General features: G+C 34.0%; 1 protein-coding gene across 1 annotated transcript; it reads right to left on the minus strand.

The window, feature by feature from the left end:
* Positions 1-1,360: 1,360 nt before the first annotated feature.
* On the minus strand, positions 1,361-11,700 carry LOC110693270 (3-deoxy-manno-octulosonate cytidylyltransferase, mitochondrial-like). Its single transcript, XM_021870430.1, has 8 exons — positions 11,212-11,700; positions 5,709-5,754; positions 5,515-5,601; positions 5,265-5,389; positions 2,676-2,815; positions 2,538-2,589; positions 2,306-2,416; positions 1,361-1,832 (listed from the first exon to the last, which is right to left on the minus strand). The coding sequence occupies exons 1-8, from the start codon at positions 11,449-11,451 to the stop codon at positions 1,740-1,742; spliced, it is 894 nt and encodes a 297-aa protein (XP_021726122.1). The 5' UTR covers positions 11,452-11,700; the 3' UTR covers positions 1,361-1,739.
* Positions 11,701-12,701: the final 1,001 nt, after the last annotated feature.

A 12,701-nucleotide genomic window follows, 5' to 3' on the forward strand; every position in this document is an offset into this window, starting at 1 on the left:
AGAAGTTTACAGAAAGTTGGACTCTAACTTTGACTATAAATACCATGTACGACTGTACGAGTAGTATGTATGAAGTATCCATATCAAACGTTGCTCTCAGAATCACATGATTGGGCTGCGTCAATCCTCCAAAAATATGAAAATTCATTTTGAATTTATTGAATTTTGACTAACCTACTGTCTGTTTCATATTTTGGACTTTATTGAACATTTAGATCAGATTTCTTTGCTTATTTAAGCACGCATCAAGGTTTCAAAAAATCAGATTTACAGGACCACTCTTTTTTTTTCTTTTTTTTTTTTTTGGTAATTTAACTTAATTCTACATTGGCAGATTAAACTTTTCAATAAGTATAAAATAATCTACTTTTTCATAAAAAAAAATTAAAAAAAAACACACACACACACAATCTACTTCCTAGAGGGTTGAATTATTTGAGGTCATCAAAAGTATGATTAATTAGAAATTCTTATGAAACAATAATACTTACAAATTTTCTTACAGATAATCATATAATATAGGAACAAATTAATACAAAATTTACTAATAATTAAAGGTAAGGAAAAAGGAATATTAATAACCCTCCTCACAAGTCACAAGAGTATAACACAAAGTGCTCTTACCTTTGTTTCTATAATTGATACGGAGTAGTTTCTAACAAATTATTCCATAATATGCTCAACCATTGATCCTAATGATCCATGTTTAGTTGATTCTAAAAGTTGAAAGGAACTGATTCTAAAAGTTCAAATTTAACAAATTACTCCTTTTTACTAAATGACTACACGTTTTTTTTTCTTTTTTGTTTTGCAAATATGCTGGTTTTGTTGTGTTACATGTGCATGATCATTTTAGATGATGTTAGTTTTGCTCAGAAAAATTGTAGGAATCTCAGGGTATGTTATCCCTTATCCTTTTACTAACTCGTCGAGCATTGCTGTGTTGGTTATCTTGGATGTTCATGGTCTTATGCTCAATTTGGACTCGGCCGCAATGATTTGCGCTTTGCTTGAGTGAGTATCTTGAATTCTCATGTCAATAACGACGATCTCAAGCAAAGCATAAATCAGTTGGTAAGTCTAAATCGACCACAGAATGAATTTGAAGCAACCAAGCAAGTCAATACCCCTAAGTATAGGAATCTCATTGTTTAGCCGAGCAAGTCTGATTAATGTCTGTTTAACTCTAATTACACATTACACTATAATCTCTCATAAGTTATAGTACTTGCCACTCCTGAAGAGAACCCCTCTTCTCCCAGCTAACGTCCCAATATACCTAAAAACAGATTGGCATCGAACAGCTTGAATTTAAAGACATAATAACTGATGAATTTAAGGTCGATGTTTCGGAAGAGAATGCAGTAAAACCATTAAAGAGATTTATAGAAACACATTACAAACATGTTCACTGATTGGGTTTCAACATATCAATGACAACAAATAGCACACCTCCATCTCAAATGGCTTTATTACATCGTGTATAGAGATAGAATTGAAGCTAACAAGAAGTTATGTAATCCATTATAAACTGAGTAGAAACTGTCAAAAAGGGTTCTTCACACAGTTCTTACCTATCTTACTTCCTATATTCAGTGGAAAAAAAAAAAATCCAAAGCAGTTCATCAACAAATATATTCTTCTCTTCAATTGTCTAAGCATAAGGACAGCAAGAAAACCAAACCTCACTAAAATCACACCGAGTCAGTCTGTAATTCTGTGATGACACTCTTGTAAAACTATGATAAGTTCTTTTCACGCATGAATCTTTCTATCTTTTCTACATCTTCAGGAACATCGACTCCATGAGCTTCATGCTCAACCTTTATAACCTGAGGATTAGAGATATCAAAGAATGAACAATTGAGTTCAAAATTCAGAATGCAGCAATAGAAAAGGGTGATAACACAATGACCCATCAAACACTGTCATATTTATTGTTAATCTCTTTTGACGAAAAGATTAACAATAAATATTGTTAATCTTGACTGTACATATTTTTAATAATAATAGTCCCTATTCTAGTACTTCAGTACTTTGTAAGAGATGCACAGCGGAAAAAATTAGAAAAGAAATACACACCCTTGAACCAATCGAATTGTGCAGTCCGTGCTCAACAAAATTAAATTTGAATAAAAAGCTAAATCAGTTATTATTTTATAATTTTTTGATATGGAGCCACATCAACTTAAGCAAAAATATGGATTATAATAAATGAATGGAATTTGTAACATGATAGAGCACCTCCCCCCTCCTCTTCAATAACCCCCCCTCCCCCAACCACCAGACACACACACACACCAACCTTCAGTTTATAGCCGTTCTCAAGGACTTTGAGTTGTTCCAGATCTTCTTCTAGTTGCAATGGTGTAGGTGGCAGATCTGGATATATTTTGAGGAATTCAGCATCATAGCTCTGTAAATACATGGAAAAAAAAAAGTGTCATAGACATACAAAAATAGAAGGATCTAAATTAGTCTGTACTCCTCTAGCAGTATCGTCTGTGAAAGGCATATTCAACGTGTCATTGCCATACCTGAATACCAAGATGGAGCAAATATGGGAAATCCGGATTAACCTGCCCAGATCTAGAAGAATAGGCACAAGAAAAGTTCATTAATAGAGCAAACAGAAACTATGAAATTTAGGAAAAGAAAAAGATCAGAAATGGTACTTGTTATATGGGATAAGTCCTCTGGAGAAGTAGATAGCATAACCAAGATTGTCAACAACACATTTCACACGGTTTGTGTCAAAGGCATCCCCAGGCTTTAAAGGTGTGACAGCAGTGCTGAAGACTGCATCTGGAGCAGACTGCAAGGATCGGGAAAGTACATATAAGACAAACCTTACAAACATGAGCCTGCACATTATCACTGGCCAAGAAAGCATATGAATCATATTTTTCAGTGTGCCAGCAAATACTGGGAAGCTTACCAACAAGAATGTCCTAGATTCACATAATAATAGGATGATCGGAATTGAATTTAGTGCACAAGAATAACAATATTCAAATATGTACATCTCTCATGTACTCCTTTGTTCAGAAACAATTATCTCAGTTCTGAGTTCAATGTGCATGCAGAAAATGCTTTTGACACAGGGTAGCAAAAGAAATTAAGGTGGATTTTACAGTCAATATATAGACATGGTGGACATATGTTCAGCTCACCTCAAGAAACTAATGTTAGATCTTGAAGATGTTAAAAAAACTAACTACTTGCCCGAGAGGCTATAAATGTAATAGCATGCATTTAAAGTTTTTTTTTTTTTTTTTTTTTTTGGGTCACAACTGTAATAGACTGAATTTCTGACTTAGTATTTCGGATTTAACCAAGCAAATGAGTGAAGATAATAGCTTAATGTTTTGATTGAATGGCTGAAAGCTAACAAAGGTAGTAGGTTTAACCTGCAAATTGCCTACTAGCAACTTGAGGCTGCCACTCTCCATTTCCAATAACCCAATTCATGCCTACCCCCTCAAGGCTAGTCCTCTTTCTTTATATACTACATCAATACTACCAGAACTCCAGAAGTACCCTAACATTAATTACTATTTGTCTCATCCTACAATGCATTACACTACTACTCCCAGGCTCCACTACTCGTTGTTGCACCCCCTCCCTGTAAACATTAATTTTGTATTTTTGTTTGTCCCTTGCGCCAGTTGTGCACCTCCCTGCTGTGATGTGGCTGCTTGTTTGCCTTTCTTCCCCTTCCTATCATAGAAAACGTGTATTGGTGGCTTGAGTGCAAGAAACAGGTCCATTACAACAACATGCAACTACAAGGTACCATTTAAGTAGTTCACATCATGTCAGTGATTCGAATCTCAAACTACACGCAAAAGACTTTAAAATGAGTGAACACAACAAGAAAATGGGGAAAAAAAAGGATATTTTTTACTCCTATGTTCCCTTTTGTTTGCCCCATTTTCCTTTTTTTTTTTTTTTTTTTTTTCCGGTATCTCATCAGCTCCGCCCAATCGGAAAAAAAAGTAGCCAAACCCCAATGGGCAAGGGTCCGATTGGGAGTAGTGTAATGAACCGGCCTAAGGGAGGGGCATTACGGGTAGTCTAATAATGTTAGTAGGGCATCAAATTTAGTATAAATAAGGGAGAATATGCAATGAACTGAGAGATGCCACCTCTGGTCCTAACATATACTAGGAGAAGAAGACAAAAACAACCCAACCAAGATAGAGAAGTGCAACACCGCACAGCAACAAAAAAATCAACAAAAAAAGGTGTTCACATGAGAGATAAGACAACAATTCAGTCTAGAATCTTCCTAGCCTCAATCAATCAATCCAAGCCTTAATCCCATAAGTATCAGTCCAATCTTACTACCCCTCCATGCAAAGCTTCCTAGCCTCAATGTAAATAAATAGGGAGATAGAAGAAATGATTAGGCAGGCATTGGTGAGAGATTTCTAGGAGATTTGTGACCTAAAGTCACTAACATAAAGAGTGGTAGCCAAAAGCTACTAGTTTGCAATCAAGAACCAATCTTTCCCTCTCAAATTTCCAGTTATGTTGTGTGAGCAAGTTAGCAGTATTTTGAGTTTATTACAAGCAGCAAACACATTAAAGGGTAACACAAGCAAGTTTATCCAAGAAAGGACAGACAGAAGGAACTACCAGAGGCAGATACAAATTTCCAAAATAGACTCCGGTAAGAAGAGATGAAGCATCTCAAGGAAGCAGGGAGACTATGAAATACTGAAGCCAAAGTAGTAGCTATTACTCATTCACTTTTGTTTTCTACCTGGCACTTCCACAGATTTGAATGCACCAACAACAAGCTATTAATTTGCACACACTGCATTTCGTAAAGTACATATAGAACTTTATGAAACGAATGATTCGTGCAAATGTTTGCAAGTGAAGCAAATTGCTGATTCCTAATCGGCTATATATAATAAAAAAGAAACTAGAAAAATCAACACAATGACATTAAGAAAGGGAAAACCTCTGAAGGATCATGCAGCAATAACAGGTGAATAATTTGTTTTCTTGTTCAGTTCACCTTTATTGTCATAGTTGGCATACTTGGCGAACAATGCACATTAAGCCGATTGAGGAGTACTAAAAATGGTCACTGGTAGTATATTTAAATAGAGTTAAGCATTGAATGCATAGAGTAACATTAAGCATATAGTAAAAATATCTGTATTAAAAAAGTAGGGCAATCAACAAGAAAAAGAGTGATACAATAAAAGTGACAGAGAGGACTCCAGGGGGCTAGAATAACAGAGACAAACCTGCAGAGCTTTAACTATCCCATCTATTATCTCAGGTTCAATCAAAGGCTCATCCCCCTGAATATTGACAACAATGTCATACTTCTTGTTGAGCTTCTGAAGTGCTTCACTGCAACGCTCAGCACCTGCAACACATACACATCATCCTTAGCAAATCACTATGAAACTTTGACCTTATGAAAATTGATTAAGTAATACTCCATTTTTTTGCCAACCAAAAATGAAATGAGAGACAACTCCTGACTGATACCATTACGACAAGATTCGGCGGTCATTATTACATCTGCACCGAATCCTCGGCAGCATTCTGCAATCTTATTATCATCTGTTGCCACAACTGCACAGAAAATTTTCTAATCTTATTCAACATCAGAAGACCAACATTCAGCTCTCACATTCTACAACACTAGATAATCTGTTAAATAACCAAGTCAAGAAAGTTACCAACTTGATCCAACATAGAAGCCAGCTTCGCTCTTTCATATGTCCTCTGTGAGAATGAAACAGCAGGCAGACGTAAAAAGTCAACATACAAGAAAGTCTCAATTTGTGACTAGAATAAACAACAAAGAAGAAATTTTCCTATGACTAACAATATAGGATTCATTTCCTCAAAATAATAAACTATTCAATGCAACAGCTGTGTTACTAGTCTGTCACTAATCAGAGCAAGCCACCTATGCTTTATACAAACAGAAGCCAGCAGAGGAAAGGACAGGGTCTGAGACCTTTGAGCACTATCTCAACCAAGGTGGTGAGGCACAACCACACCACGCAGCAGCAACTTAAAGCTGCAGCCACTAGTTGGCACATTGGGATAAAGACAAAGGGTAGTAAAGTTAGTAATTAAAGCTGTACTATTTAGCTAGGTCCTTTAAATAGGAGAAGGGGGGTAGAGAGAGGGGCAGGCAGAAGTTTGTATCGAAAGGAAATCTTAGAGAGTCATGGCCTAAAGCCATTGTTAGAGAGTAATAGCCTCAAGCTATTTTGAAAGTAATAGCCTAAACTCCTAAAGCTATTAAACCTATCATTTTGTAAACCTTTTGCCATTTCCAATCAATATTTAAGCTCCCATCTTATTATTTCTTCGTATTCAATCAATTTACAAAAATCAGATTATCCAGTTTAATCAAAAAAACCAATCTTTTCTCTCTATTTTACTGTTATTTGCGTAAGTTAGCAGTAATCTCACTCTATTACATAGTCTACTCTTGATGATACACTAATATGGGTCATGAGTGAAATTCGATAATGGACAACTCGACAATTCAAAATGAATCTCACATTACTCTGCAATGAATGGATATTAGGGGAGAGAGACACTTTACGTAGTATAGTTATAATTAAGTTTATAGTAGCTTGAAGTTGGTAGTTTGTTTGTTAAGGAAAAGCTATATAAATAGAGCTAATTAGAGAACGATAATTATGCTGAATAATGTAGAATGTTTTGGAGTAGCTTTAGAAAGCTATATTGGGATAGAATCCACCTCTCAGAAGTGGAATTATCATACAAAAGTGCTGTAATCCAGTTTATTAGTCAAAAACTCACCATCTTCTTCCTATTTTCTGCCATATGATGCTAAAGCTATGTTAATTCATAGCACACTCAACAAAATAATTTAGGAAGGGAATAAACAAAAATGAAGAACAATTTAAGATAAAACCTCTCATATTAGAATGAGGTTAGTGGAAGAATTTGGATAATATTATTCATATTACTTGTACAACTGGAATTCCATGATTTAGCGAGAATTGTAGGAATAGGACAACTAATCTTATGCTAATAAAAATAATATTCAGTATTTCAGTTAGCTTAGCTAGGCTAGTCTTCCTGAGCTGCTGCAGCTCTCTCTCTCTCTCTCTCTAAAATGAAGTTAGTCGAAGAATTTGGATAATATTATTTATATCACTTGTACAACTGAAATTCTCAGATAATTTATCTGAGCATAGATAATTCTACATGGTATCCAAGCAGAAAATTTGCGATCCTTTTCCAAATGTTTGCCGATTTTTTTTTTTCCGTTCTCTTTTTGAGATTGAAATTTTCTAATCATATCTCAAGTTTTCTTCGATTATTTTTTTGGAGGAATTTTTTTGTAGTTTCAACAAGTCTAATTCTACATGGTATCTGAGCAGAAAATTTGCAATCCTTTTCCAAATTTTGCTGCTTTTTTTTTTTTTTTTTTTTTCTGTTCTCTTATTGAGATAGAAATCATCTAATCATATCTCAATTTTTCTTCAATATTTTTTTGGAGGAATTTTGTTGAAGTTTCAACAAGTCTAATTCTACATGGTATCCGAGCAAAGATAATTCTACATGGTATCCGAGCAGAAAATTTGTGATCCTTGTCCAATTTTTGCTGTTTCTTTTTTTTTTTTTTTGAAAGATTGAAATCATCTAATCATATCTTAATTGATCTTCAATTTTTTTTTTTTGGAGGAATTTTGTTGAAGTTTCATCAAGTCTATTGAATTTGTCTTGAATTCATTTGCTGTTTGCATTTTGATTGTTGAGCCGATCAATTTGATACACATTATACGAATTTGAAAAATTTACAGTTGATACTCGAATGGAATTCTCGGATTTGTGTTCGATCTTGAGTTGATAGTCATAATCATGAGGTGTTTGAAGAGAATTGAAGTGTGTCTAGTCTTCTTGAAATTATTGAAGAGTTTTCAAGATTTTCTAAGTAAGAGATAATGCCGAAAGTTTGAGAAGAAAGTAGAGAACCTCATCAGACATTGAGTATGAGTAATTGCTTTAATGGTCCTCTGTTTTTAGCACCATCTGATGATTTTGACTACGCCTCTTGTTTCTGTGGTATATGATGACAAGAATTTCTTAAATTGGCCTAGAAATGTTAAACTTATGGTAGCTTAAGGAAATATAAACAAATTAGGATTCATATAAGGATTCACTTATAAACCTGGAGAAAGTGATCCTAAGTATCATCAATAGCTAAGGTATTATTATATGGTGATTGGATGGCTGTTGAACTCAAGGAAACCAGAATTTTATTGCGATTTTTCTCTGTTTGAGTCTGCTGAGAGTTTATAGAAGGATGTGGAGGAGAGATTTGATCATGGTAGAACAACATGGACTAATCTTCTTCACGATAAAGTTCAAGTTTATAAGACCGTGACTGTAATTCATGTTGAAATTCAGTTTGGAAAGAATATTTAGGCAGTAATATCTGATATTGGTACTGAAATTGTGAGAAAGGGATGTTTGAATTTGTTATTGAACTAAGGGATTATTCATCAAAGAAATATTGTTGGTGTACCACAACAAAATAGGAGGGTTGAGATAAAGCATAAACATTTGTTAGAAGTTGCTAGCGCATTAAGAATTCAAGCTAATGTTCCTAAAAGATTTTGGGGTGATTATATTTTGGCTGCGATCACTTTGATTAACAGAATGCCTTCTTCTGTTTTGAAATGGAAGACCCATATAAAATCTTGTTAGGAAAATTACCTACTTAAGGGTATTAGGATGTGAATGCCTTCTTCTGTTTTGAAATGGAAGATCCCATATAAAATCTTGTCAGAAAAGTTCCTACAAACAAGTCTTGCAATGCTGTTATTTTAAAAAGGATTCCATTTAAGTTTTCATTGGAAATGTGAATAGTCAAGGATCCCACTACCTATGAAGAGGCAAAGGGACATCAAGTGGCAAGAGGGTATGAAAAAGGAGATATATGCATTGGAAGTCAATAGGACATGGGATATTATTGATCTGCCTAAAGGAAAGAAGAATATTGGGTGTAGATGGGTTTACTACTAAATTTAATCCTGATGGTAGTGTGGATGAATTGAAGGGCAGGTTTGTTGCTATAGATTACCAATAGGTAAAAGAAAAAGATTTTAAATAGACATTTAACCTGTTGCAAAACTGGCAATGGTTAGGGTTCTAGTTGCTTTAGCAGTTATGAGGTGGCCTTTGTGTCAAGATGTGACCAATGCATTTTTGCAAGGTTTATTGAGGAAGAATATACATGAAACCACCTCCCGAATGCACTTGAGCTGCACCAAAAGTTTGTAAACTGAAGAGAGCAATTAATGGGTTGAAGGCTTCAAGAAATGGAATGAGTTATGTAAGTTTTTGAGTGGTATTGGTTTGTCCAATCCACTCAAGTTAACTCTATGTTCACTAGAGAATAGGTCAATCAGTTTCTGATTCTATTAGTGATATATTGATGATATGATTAATACTGGAACTGATGGACTCAGATTAATAAGGTGAAAGATCATTACATAAAGCTTTCACTATCAAAGACTTCGGACAATTGAAGTACTTTCTAGGTTACAACTCTTTCTCAACAAAAGTATATTAGAGATATCATTGAAGAATTGAAGTTAGAAAATTGTAAACCCACTTTAAAGCTTTCTACAGAGTATGGTGAGGTGAGGTGAGGTGTTGAAAGAACCTGAGGTGTACAAAAGGTTGGTAGGCAGACTTTTATATTTAGGAATCACAAAACCAGATCTGAAGTATCTATTTCGCATTTATCTCAATTCCTCAATTGTGCTAGGGAGTTGCATACTACTGATTTGGAATTGTTCTATTTTGCTGATTTTGATCTCGTTTTGAGAGCTTACTCTGAGCACATTGGAGTTCTTGTCAATTAGTAGCAGATCTTTAATCACGTATTGTGCTTTCTTGAGTTCAAACTTAGTTTCATGGAAAACTAAAAAGCAGAAAACAGTAAGCAAGTCTTCCGCTGAAGCTGAATATAGGAGTATGTCAGCTACCGCAGGTTTGTTATAAGCTTTGAGAGTTGAAGTTCCAATCCCAGTCATCATGCATATTGATAACAGATCAGCAGAATATATTGCACATTCCACGTTTCATGAGCTCACCAAACATATGAAAAGGGATTATCATTATGTGAGAGAACAAGTAGTAGAAGATTTTACTGAGACAAATTATGTTCCTAGTTCCATGCAAAAGGCGGATTTATTAGCAAAAGCTCTTTTACCTGTGCAACACAACAGCTTGACTTCCAAGCTTAAGTCCATCTTGAAGGGGGTGTAATATTATAATATTGTTATTTATATTACCTGTACAGTTGTAATTCACTGATTTTGTGGGATATAGTAGTAAAATTAGGACTGCTAATCTTAACGTTGTACATAAATTTGATGCTAATAAGAATAATACTCCGTATTTAGTTAGCTTAGTCTTCCTGAGCTGCTGTTCTTCGATAATCTCTCTCTAAATTTTGAAATTCTCAGACAATTCTACATTTAGAAACTCCTAGAACCAGCAAAATTTATTGATGAAAGACCCATTTCAATATATTGTCTTTGTTTAACGGTAAGGTACATAGGGAGGGCCCCCACCCTATCACAGGAATGGGGGGGATGAGGAGTCGAAACCCCAACCAATTGGGGGGAGATGGATCCATCTCCTACATCCTCAAGACCCATTTCAATATATAACACTTGTAACTGATAAAAACACCCATATAAGCCTTCTGATCACTTCTATAACCCTCCAACTAACAATTATCAGATACACCCTGATTTCTAGATTATAAAGTCTACCGTTGGTTTTGTATACAACGAGTGTATAGTAACATATTTACAGTTATCACTATATCAGGTAAAATTCAACCATATGCAATTTTTTTTTCTTTTTGAATAAAACCATTAGCAAAATTGGTAAAATAAGTTTTTCCCAAAATTCTAAAAAACAGAAATCATTAAGATAATAAGACAAATGTATAAAAACACCAGTGTTAAAACTTAATCCTCATGATTTTTCACCATCCCAAAATATCAGGATTATCAAACAATAATCAAAATGTACTATTAAATTCAGCAGTAACATCAACAAAAATCATAACCCAGATCCAGTTATTAATCAATGATTAAAAACTAACAACAAAACTTTACAAAATTCAAAAAGCTGAAATGGGGGCAAATTAATTTGAATCAAAATTACCTGGATCATAGGTTTGCCAAGAATATCAACAAGAGGTTTCCCCTCAAATCGAGAAGAAGCAAATCGAGCGGGAATAATTCCGATAACCCGGGACCTAAACCTCCGAGATCGACGGAAGTAGAAGTATGTGTGAGCACCAATGGCTGCCGCAACCGCTGCTCCAACTACCAATCCATGAACAACCCACGATTTTGTGGAGCTCGACGATGATGAAGATGAACAAATTGACATGGGATTCATTGGATTTGATTGAATTTTTAATTTCTCTCACTTTGATTAAGGATTTATGATGATACAGTTATGGTTGTCGGTGCATATTTGGGGATTTGTGGGAGAAAAGTGAGAAAAGATAGTTGACGAAATAACCTTGCAATATTCAGTACCTGGGTTCGATTTACCGTATTTATTTCTCCATTTTCAAGTGAGTGTGATTTTGATTTTCAGTACCTTCGTACTCTTGTTTATTTCACCATTTTCAAATGAGTGTCTCCACATACAACTGTTGTATGTGGACCAACTATTGTATGAAAATAACAACTGAGCATTAGTTAGAAAAATGAGTGAAAAAAAAAATTGGTTTTAAGCGCCATCTAGCATAAATAGGCGGAAAGAATTTTATTGGCGCCTAATAACAATCTTGTTACTGAAAAAATATTTTACGTTACTAAAAAAATACAAAGTTGGTACTAGAGATAATAGCGTCCTAGTCAGCATCATTAATGAAAAGAGATGTTTATCGTAATAATCAAATAATACTTCATTAGACGATATTTTACAAACTACAAATCAAAAAATTATTATAAAAAATCAATGAAATTAATTTTTAAAGATCTTTCTATAGACATCCATATCGATATATTTTCGAAAAAAATTATGAAGTTGAACAATTTTAACCTTACTATAGTTATTATTATGAAGTTGTTATGGTTACTACAAAAATTTCAAACATACCAAAAATATACAGATTATAACTTTATTACATATAAAGTAACCGTATAAAAATAAATAGGTGTTAAATACAATCATAAAATTATCAAGTGTTATTGTTTGTTTGAAATGTTTTCTTATAGTTTGTGTAGTTATTTTAGCAAGGTTATCAATCTTTGAAATCGGTAACTCAAGGGGCAGCCTCTTAATACTCTAGAACAAGATATAGTGTTTAACATCATTGTTAGTTATTCCTTAACCCCCTATGTGTATATGTTCCTAGAAAATTACAATTTCATGAATATGTATTTGGTTGTAATATAGGATGGATTATTTCATAACGTTGTTTTTGTAATTTATGTTACTTATTAATGTGTATATTTTGAAATTTCATATTAAGAAAAAAAATTTAAACATACCCAAAAAGCAAAATAATTTGCAAAGTTCTTGTGACACTCTATATTGCTAATTACTTGATTGAATTTACTTAAATAATTTCGAGTACTTTTGTAATAATTGTCATTCGTTGTATAATTACATTTAGAACACAATTGCTTCGATAT

Source organism: Chenopodium quinoa, unplaced genomic scaffold (genome assembly GCF_001683475.1).
Source record: "Chenopodium quinoa cultivar QQ74 unplaced genomic scaffold, ASM168347v1, whole genome shotgun sequence".
NCBI classification, from domain to species: Eukaryota; Viridiplantae; Streptophyta; class Magnoliopsida; order Caryophyllales; family Amaranthaceae; genus Chenopodium; species Chenopodium quinoa.